Source organism: Pavona decussata, unplaced genomic scaffold (genome assembly GCF_977016875.1).
Source record: "Pavona decussata unplaced genomic scaffold, jaPavDecu1.1 SCAFFOLD_61, whole genome shotgun sequence".
NCBI classification, from domain to species: Eukaryota; Metazoa; Cnidaria; class Anthozoa; order Scleractinia; family Agariciidae; genus Pavona; species Pavona decussata.
In genome coordinates this window covers 917,339-941,598 of record NW_028145482.1, presented here as the reverse complement: position 1 = coordinate 941,598, position 24,260 = coordinate 917,339, and the positions used below count along the sequence as shown (strand labels likewise).

Genomic DNA, 24,260 nt, shown 5'->3' with positions numbered 1-24,260 from the left:
TAACATTTTTTGTTTTTTCCCTGAGATTTTTTGACGGGGTCAGTTAGGGGGTCAGTAGGGGGTCAGCTGACCCGAGAGTCAGCGTTTTGTCGAAACCCGACATCAACTGACAGGAACGCTTAGTGTCGTGGTTTTTCTTTTCCTCAGTTGTTTGATTTTGAGTATACAGTAAACTCTCGGCTTGCGGACACCTCGCTAGTGCGGACACCCCAACAACACGAACAGCAGCTAAATCCCCGGCAAGAATAAATTACAGACGCTTGACTGCAATACATTCCTGCTATTACGGACTCTTGCTATTAAGGACACTAACTCGCGGTCCCGATGGTGTTAGCAATAAAGGGAGTTGACTGCACAACAATCCCATTTATATTCTCGTCCACACAGTTTTCTTCCAGCTTTCTGAGGTCATATTCACTTTAAAATGATGTGAGACTAACCTGTACTTAGTGTTTTATCATAAGGAACAGTCTCAAGGTTTGATTGACGCAAGTAGAACCGAACTAATACAGCCACACCAATTAACACCACAACGATTGAAGCAACAACAGGTAAGGCAACTTTAATACCAATATTTTCGCTGCCTGCAAACAAAAGATAAATTACATCAAGGTGTTAGCGGCGTGAAGTGGTCAACTAAGGGCGCGTTTTTTTTTTTATCCACAATTCTGGAATAAGAATGGTTGATACGGAATGCTAGGAATAATTCGAATTGTCTGCATAAAAAAAACCGGTCGGTACGGTCTTGGCCGAGTAAATATTGCGTAACAAATATGGCGGCCGACGAAGAGGCTGCCATTGCAGCCATTATCGCAGCAATTTTCCTTGCACTTTTGGTACAGTGAAATTAGAAGCAATGTTTTATTTTTTTCTAAAAGCGTAACCTGATTTTTTCCCTTGTAGAGACGTATTTGAATCCGCAGTGTTCATCTCGCCGTCCGCCTTCTTGGACTTTCATCCGCAACATTCTGTTCATTCTGCCCCTGGGAGCAGAATGGATGGAATGGTATTCTGTCCATTCGATGGAATGGCATTTTGTCCATTCCGAAATAGGAATGCGGAATAGAAAAACGCGCGCATTTTACATTCTGTCCATTCTCATTCCAGAATTGTGAATAAAAAAGCGCGCCCTAAGTTAGGCAAGTCAGTCGGACGTACATGAAGTTTGGCTTTAAGTTGCAGAAATCATAGGTGGTATATATATTCTGGTCTTGCATGGGATCAGTGATACACAGTTATATAAGCGACTGGTTATGAAACCTTACCATGAAAACAATGGTGCTGCAATTAATGTTGGGAGGACCGCGGCCCTGCGCAATCCTTGTTTTGACGTTCACACCACAATTGAATATCTTAACAAAAACATTTCGATTGTTCAGTTGCTCCAACACATTCCAAATTCTATCGTTGTTTGTGTAGGGTGAAGGCCAAAAAATCAAACAAAAACATATAACAAAGAAGTTTGTCAGGTTTCATAAGCATTGCCTTCAATTAACAATGACACAAATAAGAGCGGTTATTGATTTTATTATTTGGCCGTTTTCGTACTCTAGCTTTTGAACAGGAACTAGCTTGCACATGAGGCTTAAGCCCGGGAATCTGTTCACATGCAAAGATTTGTTGATATAATTATAAGGAGAATACGAATAACGCTCTGTTGTGTGTCGTAAAATAACCAAAGTGATTACTCTGACAAAATCAATCACTATCACGGAAACAGCTCAATGAACCAATCAGAACCAATCACGTAGCGGGCGTAAAGCAAGTGAAAACGCGTGCGAGCATGTCGTCAATGGTTTCGCTTTACCCTCTCATTGGTTCAGAAAGCTTTCTTCTACTTAACCTACAGATTATACAGCTAAAAGACAAGACCGCAATGTTTTGTGGGATTATTTTTTATGAATAATTTCATCAAAATCATCCCTGCACGTGCAGGTCATTGTACTCCTAATTACAAGCTATTGTTTTCTCCAGGCTTGACTGATTTTGATGAATTTATTCATAAAAATCCCACGTAAACTTTCGGTCTTGTCTTTTAGCTTCATGCTTTGAACCGACAACGTTTGTTGAAATGACTGTTAACAATGATTAATAGCACTACAAGCGTGCTGTCCAACTTAAAAAGAATTAGAAATTCTTCTGACTGCCAAGTCCGCAATCTATGTATTACTCGGCATGTTTTCTCAGCCAGTTGTTCCCAATTTGGACTAAATGTGGTCCTATTACACTATCTAACTTTAAAAGAACCACGAAGACTACGCCAACAGACAGGCCAGCTGACAATGTGACTTTGCGTTCACCGTTGGTGCTCCCGTTCTCCATAAAACTTCCGAATGAGGTCATTCCACGTTGTTATTTTGGAGAAGCCAGCAAAGAAATGTACCAAACTTTATGACGCACAGGCAGAGCGACGAGTTTTGCAATCAAATCCTATTATTTTGTGTCGTTCTCGTTGAGGTCGCCATGGCAGAATAGTTAAGGTCCCTATTCCTACTAATTTACGTAACGAAGAGATAAGGGGGAAGATTTAGAGAAGGTACTGGCTGTGGTCAATGCCCAGTTTTAATTGCGCGTTTTGCTTGTTTTGGCGTTTTTCTTTGTTTTCTTTTGTTTCTTTTTGTGTGTCTTTTTTGTTTTGCTTTTCTTTGATTTGTTTGCTTAGCGTTGTTTTTTTTTTTTTTTTTTAATATACTAGCTGGGGATCACGCCAAACAAATAAAACAAGAACGATACGGATTGTGTTGGAGTATCTTGCTTCGCGGCATTTATGACATGAAATCATTCGTAAAATTGTTTAAACTAACCTGGGGACCTTGACGATTTGGGTTGCTTTACTTCATCAGCTAGAGAAATATTAAATAAATAAATAAATAGATAAATAAATAAATAAATAAATAAATAAATAAATAAATAAACAAATAAATAAACACCAAGGAAAAAAACCTTTAATTTCAGTCTTACGATGTTCTTCCATTTTCTGACTTTGCGACATACATTTAAAAGAACGTGCTTATCCTGGTTATGACATTATTGCGTTAACTCATGATCAGTTCACAGTGGGGCCAGACCACCCCCTAAAGGGATCATTAAAACCTGGGGTTTTTGGTTAATTGTCGATAATTTTGTTTATTCTCATCATTTCCTTACCAAACTTGGTAATTTAAAGTGGAACTTTGTGCCAAACAATTTGACATGAATATTGATGCTAAATGTTAAATTATGACGTCATAATTGGTGACGTCATATTAATCTCTAAAATAAAATTTTAGAATTTTTAAATTCTTTCTGGTGTGTTAGAAAGAACACGTAAAGAGGAGTTGAATGCTGTAAACAGTTTGTCGATGTGACAAATAATGGCTGAGATATGGCATTTTAGATTTTGAAAATTTCACAGTCTCAAAATAAAGGGCCCCCCTTGTGTAATATGTTTGAAATTGAGTGTTGCTTTGTTGCGTCAACGACGCCATTTAAGTTGCAGATAAGATGTCTTAAAAGACAGAAGCTAAATTAAAAAGAAAAACTGGGAAAAATTTATTTTTGCCAGAGCTAGAGCCCCCAAACCAGTTTTGTGACGTAATTAAGTGTCACGTGATCAATTATGCACTTGCTAATATTATCGTTTTCAAGCCAAAAACTTAAAATCTAAAATGATACGATTTTTTGGAACAACAAGAAGTCCATTTTACCAGATTATTAGCTTGCATGGAAAAAAACCGTAAAAAAAAAATCGACAGGGTTGTTTTTAGAAGGAAAGTATGGTTCCGGGGGGGACACTTTAAATGTCTTTAAACTGCCATAACTCAAGATACGTTTGTCGTAGCGAGGTACGGTTTTCAGCATTTTACACCTCTTGCCAAGTTCTTTCAGATGGCATAACATTTTATACTAAATTTGAAATTTTCAGTTAACTCGTTTTGTGACGTCATCCATTATGACGTCACAATTTGACCATTTTTGACATTCTCATACTAAAAATAAATTGGACGACCACCTTAGGTTTTTTGCCAAGTTTGGAAACGAAATACGAAAAAGAGGCAAAATTGATCTAAACGATCCATTTGAGGGGTGGTTTGGCCCCACTGTGGTTATGTTTTCATCTGAACTTGACAGCCAGATTCATTGGAGAGATACATTTATTTCTGTACCAAAAAATCCCACAAAGCACGACTTATATTTAAGTTTCTAGCAATCGAGCAAACTTAAACGAAGATCCGAGCATGCGAGCAGTTACGAAAATTTTTCGAGCACGAGTAAGCGAGTACTCGTTTAAGTTTCGCGAGCAAAGAAGGTAGTGAATGCGAAAGATCCTCCGTTCTTCTGTAGACGTCACGGACACTCGGTCGGGAAACAAAATGGTAATTTCGAAACTTCTCCGGCCAACGGCCGATTGAATTTTTCTTAGAAGTGCTTAGCATTTGAGTTATAGTATTTTTAAAGGGTAAACCATTTGGGGAGCTAGTTGCACTTTAGGTGAGCAATTAAACTCCGAACTTCTAATCATAAAAATCCTAGTAATTAAATTCTAAAACTATTCACCCTCCATAAAATCCTCAATCTAAATACTAAAAGTTCTGTTCATCACGATGAAAACACTTAAAAAAATAAATAAAAAGAAAAGTATAATAAAACGCCTAATGTCCATTATTTCAAATGCTTAAAGCTTAAAGCTTAAAGCACCCATTATTATTATTATTATTATTATTATTATTATTATTATTATTATTATTATTATGATTATTATGATTATTATTATTATATTATTATTATTATCATTATTATATTATTATTATTATTATTATTATTATTATTATTATTATTATTATTATTATTATTATTATTACTTACCCGGCTGGCTCAACTCAATGATCTTAACTGCGCAAAAGAAAAGACAGTCCACATTTTAAACAGGGCTAGATTTGACTTTTTTAACGGATAACCAGCGTTAACATGGTAGTTCTTTTATGAAAATATTACTAAAACAAGCTGTTACTATAAAACAACTATTTTAGGGAATACCCCTTCATCTCTATAAAGAGCGAGTTTCCCTTAGAACTTCATGTTCAATTTTTTTTCGAAGAAAGCCTTACATTAGAAATATTTATTTGAAAAGATCCACCTCAATGCGAGAAAAAAAAAACTATTCTTAAATAAATAGCAGTTTAAACCACATGCCAAAAAGGCGAAATAACTGGTTATACCGGAGTTCCAAGCGCCTTCTTTTCATTTTTCAATTTTTAGTTAATAAGTGACCGTTTCTACCCTTAGAAAATCCCCAATTATTCATCTCAGTAAGTTCCCTTTCTACACCAAAAAAAAAAAAAAAAAAAAAACACTAAAATTTTTAGTTCAATTATAACTTTTGTCCCTTTCAATTCTTATTACCTTCTTACTTTCGATTGCCTAAGGTTTTAAATTAAAAAGACAAATTTTGCTAAACTCTAGTTTGATTTAAAACTCTCTTAATTGATAATGGCGCGTGTGCTTGCTCTGTTTTGTCTTTTAATAAAATTTTCACGGGGAATTAGTATTTTAGCGTTCGATGTCCTGAGGACGGAACATTTGCATTCATTTCCCATGGATATTTTAGTTTAATATGCATATATATGAGTTAACGTAACAGACTACTACCTCCACCCCTGTTTGATCTCAAGGTTATCAGATATTAGATAAATGCGCAACCATAATCACTTTGAAAATGTTCACGTGCATCTTGTTTATTCCCTTGTTTTCGGAACATAATTTATTGTACGCTAACTTACGTTTGAAATGTTTCCCAGTTGAGTGTCCACTTAAGAATGGGAGAGAAGTTAACTAGAGAAATAATAAAAGATAAAAAAAATAAAAGCATGTTAAAAAAACATAACATGCTATAACCAGTACAAAAAAAAAAAAAAAAAAATCATAAACGTAAATAAGGGCCTCTACTTGCGAATATATTTGACAAATTAGTGAGCTGACAATACCTACCATGACATACAAATATTTATTTTGTAACAGGCCGTTCGAAGAATTATCGACGATTGCGAAAGTGGCGTTCTGAAAAAAAGATAAAAAAGGGCGAATACCTAATCTCAGTAGGTTCAGTACGCGTTTTGAGGTTCATTTAGGTTCATTTATTTCACACTATTTATATAGATAATTACAAAATAAAATAATTACAATACAAATTATAAAATGTGTGTGGTGGTCAAAGTAGCAAAGGCTTTCTAGATTGACCAACACCTACTTTTAAGTAAACAAAGAAATGACACTGAGCTTTATTGGGATACAGTAGAAAATGTAGGGAATTCTTGTAGAGCCTAGGATTCATGTACAAGACAGAATTACATGTATATAAATCAAGGTTTGTTAGAGATATACTGAACCAAGCAAGAAATCTAAACAGGACAAGCTTAATAAAAGAAAAAAAAAACATACAAACAAACAAGCAACAACAAGAACAAAGCAAAAAGAACGGAAAAAGAACAACACATCATCAGTACCAACAACAGCAGTAACAGCAGCGACAATAAAGACCGGAATATAAGCAGACAATTATTATTGAATTAACTGGCTGATTGGTTGACTGACTGACCGACTTGTTGCCTCGCTGGTTGGCAGACTGATCCGTGGCTGGCTGACTGATATTGGTTCAGTTTGACTCGGCGCTTATCTGCCGGAGAGACTGGCAGGCAGGTCGTAGATAGAGCGACAGACTGACAAACTGACGGCCGGACTGACCTACTGGCTGACTGACTGGCTTAATGACTTAATGGCTGACTGACTGTCTAAGTGACTGACTGACTGACTGACTGACTGGCTTAATGATTGATTGAATGACTGCCTGATCATGACTGACTGACTGACTGACTGACTGAATGACTGACTGAAAAAATGACCAAGCAACTAATCATGCATGACTACGTGACTGGCTGGATGGCTTGGTAGCTGGTTGGTTGACTGAATGATTGGTTGCAGTCTATTGGAACTGGGCAAACACGGTTAAAAAACTGAACAACTTATAGAAAGACAAATTGACAGAACGATCGACATACTGAATGACCGACAAACGAATTAGCTATGCCATGCTGATGTATCCTCTTACGCTGACGCCCTTTGGGGTCGTCACGCACGAATGCGTGAATGCGTGACGACCCCAAAGAGCGTCTACGTAGGAGGCTAATGCTGGTGAGGCCCAACAGCAGTGTAAGGTTGCTTATACTTGGGCTCGCCAATTATTCTGATAGACAACGAACTCTAAAAGTGCGGCCTTAGTGCACCGGCTATATGAGGTTTAACAAAACGCTGTTTATGAAATGTTCTGACTGGCTCTTTAGCTGCATCCCAGGCTTCACTTAAACAAAGGAACCGACCGACTTATAAAGAAAAAAAAATACATGAATAATTTAATAAAAATGACAGTTCTTACCTTTTCCAGGTGTCGGCAATTGAAGTGAGAATTACGATTACCCATTACATAAATCATCTTGTATCCTGTCCAATTCGCTGTCTTGTCTGTTACAAATAAATACCATGATAGTGAAATCATTCATTATATCATTCATTAACTCCGGCCATTTGCTAAGACTTGCAACCTTTATCTCCGGCGGAAAAAAGCAATATGAACACACTTTGGACCTAAGAATCGCAAGTTATTTACGACCCAGAAACCTGAAAGCAGAACTTTCTTCCTATCGTTGTTTAACCTATTAAGTGCATAAATGTCCTGAATAAGTGAGCGAACGGTCTGACTGATCTTAATCTTACATCTGGTACATTTGGCAACTACCTTACTGACAGTAAAAGACCATTAAACCATTTCGAAATATTCAGTTTTACGCGTTATCGTTGATAATAATCGCAAACATGCAGTGCCAAGAAGACCGTGTCGTGTGTAATACCGCACGTCAAAAAAAAAAAAAAAAAAAGAGAGAGAGAGAGAGAAACAAAAAACTACAACAACAACAACAACAACAACAACAACAAACAAACAAAACAACTTTCAAATCCACCTTAAGCTTGACATAAATCAGAGAACATCAGCTTCAATTGAGCGATACCATTTTCATCACGGTGAACAAGAATTCAAGTGCATAACTATTGGAGGGTCGCAATGGGGTTAACCATCAGCAGACAAACAGCTTACAATTTAACCGTCAACCGTCAAAGTCATCCCCCCATTAAAACCCTCCAGTAGGAGTAAAGAGGGCAACCCACATGAAAGCAATAGGACGAGCTCACTCGTAAAAAAAAAAAAATTGGCGCTCACTTTAATGTATTTGGCGGTGGTGGTGGTTGGCAATTTGAGCTTAAGCACAGACGTTCGTGAGCCACGGACTGTAACCGGAAGTAGAAATTGTTTTCCTTTATGGAGCGTTTTGACGCCATCACGTACGTTTGTAACCAACAGGAGCTTTGCCGTCCGTTGTGAGGAGCAAAAACGCGCCAAAAAAAGGAACATTCGACTTCCGGTTGCCGTCCGTGGTTCACCAACGTCCGTGCTTAAGCTCCCTGCCACTAGCGCACGATTAATTTAAAAAAATGAAAGAGTAATAATGCTGTTGCTCTGCCGTCCCGTGCAGCTCCAAGTTTCCTTTTCCATTAATAAATCGGGTTAATACGTTCCTTTTACGTATCACTTACTGGGCGGAGGATTCCACGATACATTCGCATAGAGCCTTCCCGTGTCACGGAACTTCAGAAAAGTTACGCTTATGTTATAAGGTGGAATGATTGTTGCGTTATTTGAAGCTTTCCTGCATTCTTCATCACCTGTTGATGCAATAAACTTGATTAACCTTTGAGCGTTACGGAAAAGCTATATAAGAAAGACGTTTACGGCAAACGGCAAACGTGAGATATGACCACGTGACCATGTTTATCCTATCTTTGCCGCTTTGCTGTTTTCAGTTTATCTGCCAAATCGAGTCGTTTTACGTTAGCATCAAAGGCCAGAATTAGTTTGCACTATTCTCATCTTTGTACTCTTTATTTCAAGAAAACATAAACGCAAATCTCACGTTTGCCGTTAGTCGTAAACACGATAATTCTTGATCTCTCGATTCAACGCCAAAGCGCGCGTTGGGTGTGGGATTATTACACGATGTAGCCTATGACAGGCGTAGTTCTGAGTTGGTTGTAATCATTCCGCACATGTTTCTAGCAAGCGCGATCAGTGGAATAATCATTTTATCGTTATAACAACCACGAAATGATGCTAGATGGGGATGATTTCCTATTTGTGAGGAAATAGTAGAATGTGAGTTGATGGCCCATTTTATGGGCATAGTATAATAGCTAATATCCCACGGCCGAGCTAAGCCATTTAAAACTCTGGACCTGTATGGCTAATATCCTATGGCCGCTAAGCCATTCAAACTCTGCAATTAGACTATTTCCGATATATTAAAATTATAGCTTGGATGCGAGGGTTGGGAGAATACAACAAAAGATATTAATTATTCATCTTTGAATCTCAATGTATTTTCTGTTATTTTATTACCCCAAGCCTTGTAGGCAAGCCAGAAAATTTAATATATCGGAAATGGTCTGGCTATTGATTGCATTATCTAATGACCCAGTTTTTGAAGTTATGCGTTCAGTCATTCGTTATAAACTAGAAATACGTGACTCGCAAAACCTCGCGAAGCTGGGGATGGGTGGAAAGCCCTCTTTCGTGTTGTAGCATCAAATGAGGAGATTAAAAGGTTTCTGAACATAGCAACTATTTTGATGAGCATGGTCTTTTCGTAGTTCCACGGGCTAGTTTGCGGTTAAAAATCTATTTCTGACGCGATGAAATGCACAACGGGCGTGAAGCGCTGTCGTGTTCGATGAATTTATTTCCCACGGAAAATTATTTTACCGCGGCCACAAAACGTGTAATTTCTTCAATGCAATCTTTCACAAAAAAAGATTTCTGGAAGAAAGGGAAAAGATTCTGGAGAGATAATTCTGCATCAGTGAATATTGATGAACATTGCAGTTGAAATTTGATCATGCACACATATTTTTTCCGATGTATGCAAATTTTTTTCAGACGACGCCAGACAGTCTGACGTCATTGCGGACACCTTCAACTAAATATATAAACATACATATATATATATATATAAATATATTTTTCGCTCGAATTCGCGCGGCTTAGCTCCACTCGGGCCGGCTCGGCCCGACAAATTTATTAACCTCGCTACGCTCGGGCCTTCGGCCCTCGCTTCGCGAGGAATTAGGAAAGGTTTCTGTAGGGTTTTAACCGTAAATAAACCAATTCTAAGCATGGAATTTAGGTTAGTCGTAAATTATCTTTCTTAGGGCAGGGAACGCTACAAAATATAATTGTGATTGAGGCCTATTCTATTTAATGGCTCTTTTATTAATGCAGCTTGTTAATAACTGGAAATTGAAGCCAATTACTTCAGGTACCTTAGTTTTATTCAAAAGTAGGGAATTAAGCCCTACCTCGAAGGTCGACAGCTTGCGCTGAATTGTCTTTACCATTAGAGAATTCTGTGTGAAAAACAGAAATTATCATCACGACAAAAATAAGTCAAATCTTCCTGAAGTCAAATGTAGTGGGTTGTATATAAGATAACCAGGATTTCTTTGGAAAATTATTTCACAAGGGATGGTGAACTGGGATTAGACAATAAATAAAACACTAACTAATGGGAACACGCTTAGGAATCTTCCCATCGGCTCTCAGGCGATGGCGTCACTAGAGGAGAAAATGGAATTCCTGGTTGCGGTAGTCTATCTCGACAACGAGGGGCATAAATTTTGTATTGACCAAAGGGTGAGATTGTCGTACTACACGAGCGATGAATTAAAGCATTCACTGGTCTAGGATCTCCGCTCGTTGACTCCAATTCACTTTTATACCTCGCCTGCTTGGCTATTTAGAAAGGCCTAGGGTTTGGCAGACTAACGTAAGTTGAGTGTGAAATTAAAAAAAGGGGCCGGGCAAAAAATTGATGTAGAATAAATGATTTACTGGTTAACCCCAGCATAATCTCAACTTAAGCTCACCTCGTTTGATTCTCTTGAGGAACGACTTGGTTTGCTGAGTTCCAACGGCCAAATTCTGGTTCCCTGCAACCGTAGAAGAAATGAAAGAAACAATCAATCGCCTGAAGTTAGTACGTCAATTTATTCAAGTGTTGCCGTGAATGAAATATACCTTACAGACAGACGGACGAACGAACGGATGGATGGATGGATGGATGGATGGATGGATGGATGGATGGATGGATGGATGGATGGATGGATAGATGGATGGATGGATGGATGGATGGATGGATGGATGGATGGATGGATGGATGGATGGATGGATGAGTGAATGTGGAGGTACAATAGGCGCAGCTAGGATAAAGCTCTTTACTGAGTCGGTTTGGGTTCATTGACTATCATATGCATTATATATTAAGCTTAGGAGGTTGCCGGCAGAAGTTATCTGGGGGATAGAGCACTCGATCAAGGGAAATGGAAGGAGAGGTGTTTGAATGTTAGGTTTGGATGGTTTAACCTGTCTGCTTTCTTGATTGAAATTAAAACTGCAGAAAGAAAATGAAAAAGATCACATAGTTACTCACTAATCTTCAGAAGGCATTCCTTGTAACAAGACTGCCGACTTGATATCTATCAGAAGGTAACACAAAAACCATTGTCCGTTAACTGAAAACACATTATTTTTCTTTAGTTTGTAAATTAAAATAGCTGTCGAATTAGAACATAGACACCTTTCGTGTGTAGAGGATTTGGATGACGCATTGCGGGACACTGTGAGATATGGGTGTATTCTGCTTTGACGCATTACATGCACGTACTAAATAACTGATAACAATAAGTCTCCGTCGAAGTTTAAAACTGACAGAAACTAAGAAATCAAACCTTACTGGCAACTAGACGAAACTACCGTAAAGTCCAGTAAATAAGTACACACTACGGAGAAAAAAAAAATCTGCAACCAAAACTTCAAAGACCCTTTTAAGTGTTTCGAATTCCAGCTTTAGGCATAAAATGATTTTGGGGTAAAAAAAAAAAAAAAAAAAAAAAAAAATTACATATAAAAAGAAATTTTGCTGCTTGTCACAAAACAAATATTTCCACAATAGACAAACTTGATCAGAAATTCCTGAAATGCGATTGTCCAAATACTAGCTTTAGGAAAACTGGCGTTCGACTAAATTACGTTTAATTTCTCTCAAATCAGTAGCATCAAAATGAAGTAGTGTTGCGTCTTTTCAATAATTTCAAAAGCGACAAGCTTAATGGTTAAATTATGCAGATGGAACGTGGGACACTTTCAGACCGTTTTCGCATGACCGTAAAAATGGCTGTTACAAACTCAAATGAACATGATAAAAACAGTCTGCAAGTTCAATTTTCGTCCGAAATTCGGCATTATCAACTCGTATTTTTTAAAGCCTATTCATTGGCTGTGTAGACTGCAAAACAAATGAACGCTAAGGTGATTGATTACTGTAGTGACGGGGAGAGGGGAGCGTTGGGTGCGAGGGAGGGGGGATTGCAATTGGAGGAAAAGGAACCATCCGACTGGTTGTGTTGCCGGCATATCCTTTCATACACCAACTTTTACCTTAAGCACACCATTTACATGCATACAATGAAACCTAGCGCATCCGAGCTAGTGATATTTGCCATATACATGTGGCTGGACACGTACGTGACGTCTAGATGTTCCTGTTCCCGTTTAATGACGTCAATTACTTTATCATCTGATATGCAATATCACCCAGAGGTACCAGTAAAAGCTTATAAAAGTTCTTCAATTGTGAATGTCTCCAGAATTCTCCAATGAAGTATGTCTCGAAAATTTGTCAGTGATTCAATGGAGCCCTCAAGATTTTGCATCACATTGAATCAACCAAAATTATTCGCAACAGACGGATCAATTATCCATACACTGCCATCACAGTGCTAAACGCTGCATCTTCTCTTGGATATAAACACGATTCTGGTTTGTTTGCAGCTAGTGACCGGTTGAGTTGAATTGTTACTCGGTAACGGATTATTTGCAATCTTCAACGCCCGATGCTTCAGCCGGACTGTCGCTTTTAATTCAGTCAAAGTCGAGCAGTAAAACTTGTCGTTTTATGAATTAAAGAGACACTTGCTCTCGAGCGTTAAGCGTACGAAGAACACATAATTTATCTTCTACTCCAGTCTTTGGATTGAGCCCAATGAGTGAAGAGTTTACAACGGAGGGGAAATGGGTGCGAAAGGAACCATCCAACTGGTTGTGTTAACCCATATCTTTCCACCCACCAAGTTTTACCTTAGTAACACTCCATTTACATGCATATAATTAAACCTACCGCATACGAGCTATTGATATTTGCCATAGCAACTTGGCTGGACACGTACGTGACCTTTGGATGTTCCTGTTTAAGTTTGCACCCAACATTACGTCAATTACTTTATCATCTGATATCGGGGCAGTATAAAATGCAGACTGCAGATTGCAGATTGCAGACTAGGTATAAAATGCAGATTGGGTATAAAATGCAGACTGAGACCAAAACCGCCTCTTCGTCAAATACAGGATACATTTTGAATTTTTCAACTTAACTTACGCTAGTGTCAAACAATCGTCTTTCGAGATCATTTCGCATGAAATTGACATTATTATATTCTTTTCGAAAAGCGTCAACCTTGAAATAAACAACCCCAAAGACTGACGTAAGCAATAACGCAGACATATGACCTTTACTTCGCACGTGATTGGTCTTTTCGCCGCTTTGCGTCAACATGACATCGGCGGCATCGGTAAGTGGCAGTCAGGGTGGCAGTAAAATAATATTTTTTGAATAAATATGCGTTCATGTATTGCTAGAATACTGAAGGTATACAATTTGTCTTTGACAAACTTCGTTAATATTCAAAGAAACTAGTTAAAATCTGTCGATGTCCAATTGCTCGCCCCCTCGAAAATCAAGTCCGTTTCGCTCATTATAATAACTGTGAAAACCGTCATGGCCATAATTGTTTGGAACTAATGCAAAGCGATTAAGCTCGAGTCTTCTTTGTGAAGAAAGGGCCTCAGGAAATGAAAGCTACCAAATCGAGATAAAGAAAACAACTGTTGAGAAATGGGTCAAAAAATATGGTCAATTGCGTGGGAGATGATCTCGGAACTGTGATTGCGTGACATTAGGCTAAGTTGAACATCTAAAATGTATGCTGTATTTGACGAAGAGACGGTTTTGATAATAGTCTGCATTTTATACCCAGTCTGCAGTCTGCAATCTGCATTTTATACTGACCGGATATGCAATATCACCCGTAGATACCAGTAAAAGCTTATTAAAGTTCTTCAATTGTGAACTGCAGAATTGGAGCCCTCAAGATTTTGTATCACATTTAATCAACCAAAATTACCCCCAACAGACGGATCAATTATCCATACACTTCTATCACAGTGCTAAATGCTGCATGCTCTCTTAGATATAAACACGATTCTGGTTTGTTTGCAGCTAATGACCGGTTGAGTTGAATTGTTAATCGGTAACGGATTATTTCAATCTTCAACGCCCCGTGCTTCAGTAAGCGTACTTCTGTTGTAAAGAAGAACACATAATTTATCTTCTACTCTTTAGATTGAGCCCAATGAATAAAGAGTTTACAAGGGCTACTCTTTAGATTGAGCCCAATGAATAAAGAGTTTACAAGGGAGGGGAAATGGGTGCGAAAGGAACCATCCGACTGGTTGTGTTAATCCATATCTTTTCACCCTCCAAGTTTTTTTTTACCTTAGTAACACTCCATTTACATGCATATAATGAAACCTCACATGCGAGCTATTGATATTTGCCATTGGAGATTGGCTAGACACGTACGTGACCTTTAGATGTTCCTGTTTATAAGTTTCCAACCAATATTACGTCAATTACTTCATCGACTTATCACCCATAGATACCAGTAACAACTATAAAGTTCTTCAATTGTGAATGTCTGCAGAATTATCCAATGAAGTCTGTCTCGAAAATTCATTGGAGCCCCAAAGATTTGTATCGCATTTAATCAACCAAAATAACCCCCAACATACGGATCAATTATCCATACACTGCCATCACAGTGCTCGTGGATATAAACACGATTCTGGTTTGTCTGCAGGTTAATGTCGACCGGTTGAGTTGAATTGCTAATCGGTAACGGATTATTTGCAATGAGACACTTGATTACAGTTGAGTGTTAGGTGTACTTCTGCTGTAATTAGAATGACAATCACAGGCCGCCCGAGCTCAAGCTGTGAGCGGTGATCATCTTGCGTAATAGCGGTCACGGCGCAAATATAAGAGTTTGTATGGAAATATTAACGATCGGGTAGGAGGTACAAAGATTGGAAAGTTCTACATAAAAATGACATACCTTGCTTCTAAGGTGTATTGACTATTGTCTGTTTGTTATTTTGTGCTGATGATATAACTCGCTAAAATGACCTCAAATCAGCACAAAATAACAAAAAGACAATAGTCAATACACCTTAGAAGCAAGCAATGTAATTTTTATTCAGACTTTCCAATATTTGTACCACCTAAACCCGATCGTAAATATTCCCATACAAACTCTTATATTTGCGCCGTGACCGCTATTACTGATGCAAGATGATCACCGCTCACAGCTTGAGCTTGGGCCGCCTGTGGGAGAATACATATAATTTATCTTGTACTCCTTGGAGTGAGTCCAATGAGTGAAGAGTTTACAAACCAAACACTAAGTTAAAGCATTCATTCATTCGTTCAATGAGGGTCATAAACCATGAACCATCTTACCTTGAATTGCTCGAGTCTGACAGCTGGTTCAATACAAAATTTCCGCAAACAAAGCTTAAATGTCGCTTGTTGAGACAATTGGAGGACTTGCTTCGGCTTCACGCACTGCCAAAGGCATACAACAAGGGAAATACGATAAAGCAAGGATGGATTCATGACGAATATACCAGACTCCCAGCCGATAACTGTGACCACGACGAGGCTTTATAACGCGACAATCAAATATTAAATTTGCCCTTTGCCCAATACTAATTAACTGATGTTGGCGTACTTCCGGTGGCTTTGATTTTCTCTATGGTTCAAGACTTTTTTCACTTCCTTACTGCAAACGACATTTTCCACAACTCATGTTTTTTTTAGGCAGTTCAACTATCTGTGTGTGAGTTGCCAAACTCGCATTCGTGATTTTTTGTTTTTTTGTTTTTTTGCTTTGTTTATTTACATTTGTAACGCTTGGTCACGGTAGGAATTAGAAATACTCGCCAAGACTTTTGAAACAATGTGGGGGTTTGTAGGGAATTGCGGTGTGCAAACCGACAAAGTAAGCACATTTTCAGAACGAAATTCATATCCACACTAGTTTGAGCCCTGGATTCTAGAATACATACCCTTTGCGTGCGCTTAAATACCTTTATTTCATTGATTACAGAACGGACTGTCTACAGTCTAGTCTGTAATACAAGCAGGCATCGTTTATCACTGACCCGTTCGGTTGTCAGATCTTGTCGTCGAATGACTTTTTACTTATCTTCTGCTTACAAGTATAGAAGTACAGTATAGGTATAAGAAATGTTCTCATGTCTCCTGTCAGTTCCGATGAAAATTGTTTTCTTTCGTGCGACAGTTTGTGCTAATATTAATTATGTAATATTCCATGATGTTTAAATTGTTTTCAAATACGACAAACGGGTCAACGGAATAGAGATCGTACGCGGCTGCACATAACTCATGCCCACGCTATACAATTCGGCATCACTGTTCTTCAAACCCAGTGATCCTATTACATGATAGTGTTATCAGGTATTCTTCTATATCAGACCATGGTATCAGTTTTGGCAGCTAGTACCAATACATTTGCACTTCGATTTCAACCGAGTAGTATCATGTATGCATATCCAATTAGGTTCGATGAAAACTGTTTTTCGTTTGTGCGACAGCTTATGCTAATTAAATAAACAATATCCACGATGTATTAATAGCTTTCAAACTTACGACAAACGGGTCAACGGAATATAGATCGTCCGCGACTGCAAATCACTTTTCTCGGCCAAACCCTTATTACCCGGAATGCCCGCAGGGCATGACGTGTCTAGGTTTCGGTCGGGTATCTTTTTTTTCTTCATCGGTGTCATAAATGTGCACATTAATTTATGCATTAAACTCTGTCCTCCCCTAGTAAGGATATATTGTTCTGATTGTCTTCAACAGAAGCGGCCCAATCAAAATCTATTTTTCAGGCACATATCACGAGAGAGGGGACCCACTCATCACTTCTGTGTGACGTCAAATCATCATTTGATTTATGCATTAAAACTAGATTAAATTCTTCCCTCTCCCAGAAGGGATCTATTGTTTTGATTGTCTTGAACAAAAGCGGCCCAATCAAACTCCATTATCTGCGCGTATATCACGAGAGAGAGGACCCACTCATCTCTACTTGTGTGACGTCAAAGCAAATCATCATTTGGAAAAGTTGTTTTCGTTCAATGGCGGCCACCTGTCTGAATTTAAGACTCCGGATCTGCCGTTTTCAGAGAGAAAACCAACCTTTTTCAAGCAGTAAATCGAAATAATAACTTCTAGGTAGTACTCGACAGTTGAAACGGCAAAAATTGGGAGAGTTCACAGCAAAGAAAATGCGCTTTAAAAAACAGATCGAATGATCAACGCGAAGGATTAGAGCTAAAGGAGGCCAGACCAGTTCAGCGGGGTCATGACGTTATTGCATAGTTATTTCTGGTATGATTCCTAGTAACACAACGATAAGTATCACGCAATATATCTGAATAAAACCATTCAGACAATTTTATCAATGGCCAAGGGAGGATATGTTTTAAATATCTGCGAAACATACAATGGGGAATAATTAGGGCTACATTAAGCATTCCGTGTAATGCCATTAGAGGGGCATCTTGTCCTAATTTAAGACCATGCAAAAAAAGTAAACTAGTTGCGGTTCCCGTTTTCAAATCGAAAGCTGGCCTCTAAAATTCACATCCGGACCAGTTTCAGAGCTTTTCCCAGTTGTTGAAAGTGCTTATAACTTTATCAAGTGGATAAATCGCTATCCAGTGGATAAAATGTACATAATGTCCGCTGGATAGCGATTTATCCGCTGTATAGAGTTATAAGTTATCCACTGTGTGAACAGCCAGGGCCTGTATTTTAGAATCCATACTCTTTGCTTGCGCTTAGCTTATATAGCTATAGAGGGGAGTCGACCCCTAACCCCTCTCCCCCACCACCACCTACCCTTAGGAGGGGCCCAAGAGCTCCTTACATGGCTCTTCTTTATCGGCATAAAATCAGTTTTGGTAGGTCCTGCTACAATTTCAGCTGATTAACAAATAGATTCCATTTTGCCGTGCGTCTGTACTCTGATAACGCACAGATGACGTCAAAACGTGGTGAGAACAAAGAAGTACGCTACGAGCCGCAGGCGAGTAGCGTGATTGATGTTCTCACCACATTTTGACGTCCTCTGTGCGTTATCGGAGTACAGTCCCACGGCAAAATGAAATTTATTTGTTTTATACAATAACCAAGACATTTCTACACATTTCGTAAGCGAGCATCGCGTTGCCTGAGCTGAGTCAAAAACTTTCCAGCAACGTCAGTTTTAGACTATTACACACATGCAATTGTGATCTTCTAAGTTAGAGTATAATCCGAAAGAATTTCACTAACAATATATTCAAAACTAACCTTTATTCCAGAAGGGAATCCTGACCCCAAAAATATTACGGCATGTAAGTGGCTTCGCTTCACTGCGATTTGTAATCGTCGATTACTCGCCCGCATTACCGGATTTCTATCGGCGACATATTTCGACAAATATTTGCTTCCTTTTCACGTCTGGTTGAGATCACTCTCAACAGTCTTTGTCCAATTTTTTTATTGGGCAGTTTTCCTTTCCTGCGAAAATTTGCCGCTACTCGCAAAAACGGTTTGCAAAACTTTGTTGACCAGGCACTCTGGCTTGACTCTAGACTCTGATCACGTGCGCCGGTCACACCAGTCGATGACGTCAATCGTGCGTCTACACTCTAATCACATTTTCTTCTAGACCAATCAAAACGCGAGTTTTACACAGTTCATTGTATAATCCACGTTTTCTGACTAAACAAGGATTAATAAAGGTGTTCCACAAGGGTCTGTTCTTGGACCACTACTATTTAACATTTTTACAAATGACCTTATGTACATCTTACGCAGTTCTGAGATCAACACTTATGCCGATGATACACAACTCTTTACTAGTGGCCAAAATCCTGTCACAATTCAACATTCAATGCAGGCTGATCTTCAATCTGCCTCTGAGTAGTCTCAGTCTAACGGCATGAGTCTTAATGTCGACAAGTGTCTCTCGATGTGGGTTGGATCCAATAGTGAAGATCTTCCATTGCAACTTGGTGCAACTTAATTATTGTTCTATTATTTGAAATCATTGTGGCAAAAAGAATGCTGATAAACTGGAAAAAATTAACGAGAGGTGTCCCCGTTTTGTCCGTTCAATGACTTTCACAACACACGGCAAATTATTGGATCACATTAATCAGCCCTGTTTACAAGACCGCAGAATACATGATATGCTGACTCTTACTTACCGAGCACTTAATGGTAACACCCCTGTGTATATTAAGAATCTACTTAATGAAAGAGACACTTCCCCCAACCTACGTGGCCAACATCTTCTCCATGTCCCCAGGGTTAATACTACAACTTATGGCTTACAATCTTTCCGTTTCTCAGCTTGTAAACTGTGGAACTCATTACCAAACTCACTCAGAACCGCTCCTACGACCAATGCTTTCAAACTAGCTAGCAGTGAACCAAATCGAATTTAATCGTGATTGTTGTTCTTTTAGTAATTTAGCCTATAATTTTTATATCTTATTTTTGTACATAATCGTTTAGTCTTATTTTTATCTTTCATGTCTTGGAAGATATTAGCATAATTGTTTGCTGTCTGCAATTCGAAGTTAAATAAACGTTTTTACTTTTTACTTTTATAATATCACAAGCGCAAGTCTCCATTTAATCGTTTAAACTTTATTATTATTATTATTATTATTATTATTAGTTTTTAATAGGTTTTAATAGTTCTTTTCTTAACTTTTAACTTGTAAATAACAATTTCAGCTGCTTGGTATATGTTAATAAAGATTTATTTGTTATTTATATTTTTATTATTATTATTATTATTATTATTATTATTATTAGATTGACTTTTGTCATTAAATTTAGCAGAAAAACTAACGCGGAGAGATTTCGACGTTTCGATGACATCCTGTCATCATTATCAAGAAAATGAAGAAAATTTACATAAGTAAGTAGACAAAACTAAACTGAAAACAATAGTCTATTGTTCTAAGCCAGTGAATCATCAAGTGACCTCACGCAAAGGAAAACCAAAGTCAAGTGAATAATTTGGCACGTATTGAGTCTGATTGGATGTTAAGACTTGGTCTGTACTTCTTAATCAGGAGCATCTCGTATACCAGACAGTCCATCTTTCCTTGGCATTTCCTCAGAACTGCGAAATTCTTGGCTAAGTCAAGAGATCTAGGGCTGGTATCATGATCTTGTTGAAGATGTCTGCAAATGGATGAAGAACTGCGACAGTGTTCTTCAATTCTCTGAAAAAGGTGTCGAGTTGTGAGGCCTATGTATTCTGCATCGCACAGAGGACATGAAAATTTGTAGACCACACTGTGTTGATTGATCAGAGAGGGCTTTTGTTCTTTTACGCCAAGTGCATCACCCAGTTTACGACTAGTATAGATGGGCTGTAGAGGTGTTCCGATGCTGTTGCTAAGGTTGTTGAGTTGTTTTCTTAAGACGTCAGCAGACTTTTGATCCTTGAATGGCAGCAGTATCCGTATTTATAACCCCGAATCTGACACCTTTTAAAAAGGAACGACCTTTGTTGCGGACGGAAACGCTGTATGGTTCTTTTAGACATTGAGCTATGATTAACACGGGTAAATTTCGCTTCATAAACATGACAGGGAATAGACACTGATCAAGTCTAAAGGCTCTTTAAGGAGTCGTCTCCTTAATTAACTGAACCTTTAGGTGATCATTCATTGGAAGCGTGTGGTGTGGCTTGTTTGTCAATGCGCTGAAAAACATAATCTCAGCAAGAGCTCCTGGAGTCTGTTGGACCGCTCTAATGCGGTTTCAGAGCGTTTGGTTTCCGACTGGTAGTTCGTCTAAAACGACGGGCACAAGACCGATAATGTTTCAGAAAAACTATATTTTATTGCAAGTGGGTCTTGAACGACGCTTTGCAAAAGATTGTCCTCCTCAACCTCTGCCAACGCATTGCAGTCGTGAGCATCCCTTTAGTGCTAGTTTTTATACAAGACGCCTCAGAACAAGAAGCACTTTGCCCAAGTTCCTCCCAGGATAATCGGCATACGTCGTTACTACAAATTACAGCAAACGCCCGCGTCAAATAGTCGATACGCGATGAGGAAGTATATTTAAATATAGTTTATTACTTTATTAATTTGTTCGCTCCCGGGTGTATTTCCCAATTTACATGTACATAATTCTAAAAGAGTTAGTCAAATATATTTTGGAAAATGCGTTCAACGAATAGGTCGTTCTAACTTGGAGGATTATAAAGATTTTTTTTTATTACAAAACGACTTCAATTTTTGGCAAATACAACGAAGAGAGGCGTCGCGTAGGTAACCATTATTTTGTTCCCCACCAAACGGCGCACAAAGCGACAAAATTACTTACTTACTGGGTAATGCTTGGAGAAGCGTAAGAGACATAATTAAAAGCTAAACGCCTTTGCAAAATTTCCTCGTCAGCCCCCAGTGTAAGTCACTTGCCAAAATAATCCGCCAGAATCCAACTTCCAAACACAACAATGTATATCATTTATACCGAATACAGTTATAATTAAACACTATCAGCAGTCACCTTGGGAAAGTTGTTCTTGTGCCATTGTTTACGTACTAAATCTTGTGTAAACTTTCTCGAGACTTAAAGAGAAACGTCATTTTCTCTGTTAATTCCGTGCTCGCCTTTTCTAACTTTCGTACTTCCTGTGCCTTTCCCCACCTCCCTCTTTTCATTTTGTGCGCGAGAGTTTATATATAGTTGCTCTTACCGATTTGTTAAACAGCTAAAACGATACTAAAATAATACACAAACTGCATTGACCACTACCTAAAAAGGAAGATACTAGTTGGTTAGTTTGGCCAGTAAATTATTTAGCTTCTACGGCTGGCTATTCAAACATTAACGCGGAATAAAAGAGCCAAAATTAGAGAGTGAAGGCCAGACGTTCAATTCAAAGTTCCGACTTCCTTTTACCGGGGAGACGTTTCAATATATGGTTTAACGTGGAAAAAGTCAGGTAGACTTCGAAATATAGTGTCTCCTTGAAGAATAAAACCAAAAGAAGCCTCCCTTTGTTTTTATAGAACGTTAACATAGCAACATTGACCGAATCAATAGCAGCGACTCCCGCTAAGTATAAGCTAAGTTAAGTTGTTGATTGTTTCTTTCATACAGGAGCAGGAATATACCTGCATTAAGCCTCATAAGCAGGAATTAAAAGATCACAGAAGCTTCTGTTTCTCTCGTTGAATGCGTTGTAATGCTTTTTTTTTTTTTAAGTTTCGGTTGGTAAAAGTTGTCTTGTGTACAGAATTTGAAATAGCTCAACATTTCCTGCCTATTTAATTTCAGTATGCCTTGAGGAAATCGCTATTATGACATTGTGAGCCAATTAACTCTTTGGTAACGTTTCTCTTAGCCCACGAATAATGTTATTATCTTGGTTAATTCAGCACCCACCTTTCACTGGTCTTTGCTAACATTTTCCGTTCCTTATCTTTCTTTTTCTTTTTATTTATTTATTTATTTTTTTTATTTTTCCTGTTTCTTTTTGGAGGTGCCAGTTGATACATTTCATTACTGCACTGGTACAAGGCTAGGTGTGACTGATACTAAAAACTTCAAATTATCTATACATTAAGAAATAAAGAAAAGCTTGAAGAGTTGAGTGGCTACGTTTGATAGTACAGACGTTTGGAGGCCGCCACGGGACAGGAAGTTTAATGTTTCCCATTATTTAATTCCTGTTCAGGTGTCAGTATATTTTTTGTTTTTGCCAATAATTACGGACCGTAGCTGTATTGATGGCCGGACATCTTCGTCAATAAGGAAACTTACGTACAGACGTTTGAAGTCCGCCGACGGGAACAGGAAGTTAAATGATTCCCATTCAGTAACGCCATAGTACCTTTAATGGCAAACCACCACAAAACAACATAAGTTCCACACCTCAACTAGGAGTAAAAACAAACCACTTTTGAACAAAAGTTTTACTTTCCGTCAGCGTCTGCGACTCACCAGCGTAAAGAGTGTGTTCCCCAGCTACTACCGCGTGCTATCCAAGCGTAGCTTGCAGCGAGTATTTAACTGACTTGCACGTGGTTCAGAATATCCGAGTTAATATTCAAGGAAAAAAAAAAGTAACTAATTGAGCTAAAATGTTCGGAAAACATAATATGTAGCGTTGTAAACCACGCAATTAGTCTATTAAAAGCTTTGAGGTTAGATACTGTATAGTTAATGGTAAACAATTAGACTAGCTACTAAATCGTGTCTCCATTATTGAATGGCGAGAAACTATAGCCGAAGAATCTAAAATTCTTCATAGAAAACTTGCATTATTTTTATGGACAACTAGACGATTTAGGCCGCGTTGAAAAAAAAAAAAGAGAGAAAGTTTATTTTCCACGACCTTTCAAAGCCAAAGAGACTGCGATAGTTTTTTTATCCGTAAAGACACACCGGCGATTCCGCCAATTAGATTCACTTTCACGTTTGTTGGACGTGTCTACTAGATAATCAACGGCGACTTAAAGATGACGTGTAGAAAAGGCCCCCAAACATTTAAACTTTCCATTTCAATTATCTGGAAGACATTTAAGGGACATGGAATTTATAACAAACGCTGGATAACCTTCCAACGGCGCAGTACTGTTAGTACTGTTAGCCAGTTGAGTGGGATTGGGCAAAACACTTTGTTTGCCTTAAGGGAGCGGAGAAAGGTTTCGTCGAAATAAAAATGTTCTTAACCGACTATCAGCCTTATGATGTCCTTAACGTTCTCATAAATGAAGAAAAAAACGAGTGTCCTTTAATTTTCATAACATCGTCTGTTCATTTTAGGCTAAAAGGCGAAAGATAAATTTTAATATGATATGTCAACATTACAGGGTGACACTTTGTTATAAC

General features: G+C 38.2%; 1 protein-coding gene and 1 long non-coding RNA gene across 4 annotated transcripts in view; one reads left to right on the top strand and one right to left on the bottom strand.

Moving 5' to 3' along the window:
* The window catches only part of LOC146478967 (uncharacterized), a 63,900-nt gene that overhangs the window by 3,492 nt on the left and 36,148 nt on the right, over positions 1-24,260 (bottom strand). Inside the window, exons 1-11 of one of the 3 annotated variants that reach the window (XM_085111256.1) lie at positions 15,771-15,956; positions 11,568-11,613; positions 11,005-11,067; positions 10,438-10,485; positions 8,623-8,751; positions 7,409-7,494; positions 5,968-6,036; positions 5,760-5,811; positions 4,846-4,872; positions 2,805-2,843; positions 441-584 (exon numbers count right to left, since the gene is read on the bottom strand). In XM_085111256.1, coding sequence (XP_084967382.1) covers positions 441-584; positions 2,805-2,843; positions 4,846-4,872; positions 5,760-5,811; positions 5,968-6,036; positions 7,409-7,494; positions 8,623-8,751; positions 10,438-10,485; positions 11,005-11,067; positions 11,568-11,613; positions 15,771-15,926 — 859 coding nt within the window. In that variant the 5' untranslated portion in view covers positions 15,927-15,956. Of the gene's footprint in view, positions 1-440; positions 585-2,804; positions 2,844-4,845; positions 4,873-5,759; positions 5,812-5,967; positions 6,037-7,408; positions 7,495-8,622; positions 8,752-10,437; positions 10,486-11,004; positions 11,068-11,567; positions 11,614-15,770; positions 15,957-24,260 lie in introns of those variants that run through there. The other 2 variants (XM_085111257.1, XM_085111258.1) reach the window with 2 other exon arrangements.
* Positions 14,337-24,260, top strand: part of LOC146478962 (uncharacterized) — a 186,211-nt gene continuing 176,287 nt past the window's right edge. Inside the window, exon 1 of the long non-coding RNA XR_014865001.1 lies at positions 14,337-14,481. This is a non-coding gene — a long non-coding RNA (uncharacterized LOC146478962). The remainder of the gene's footprint in view (positions 14,482-24,260) is intronic.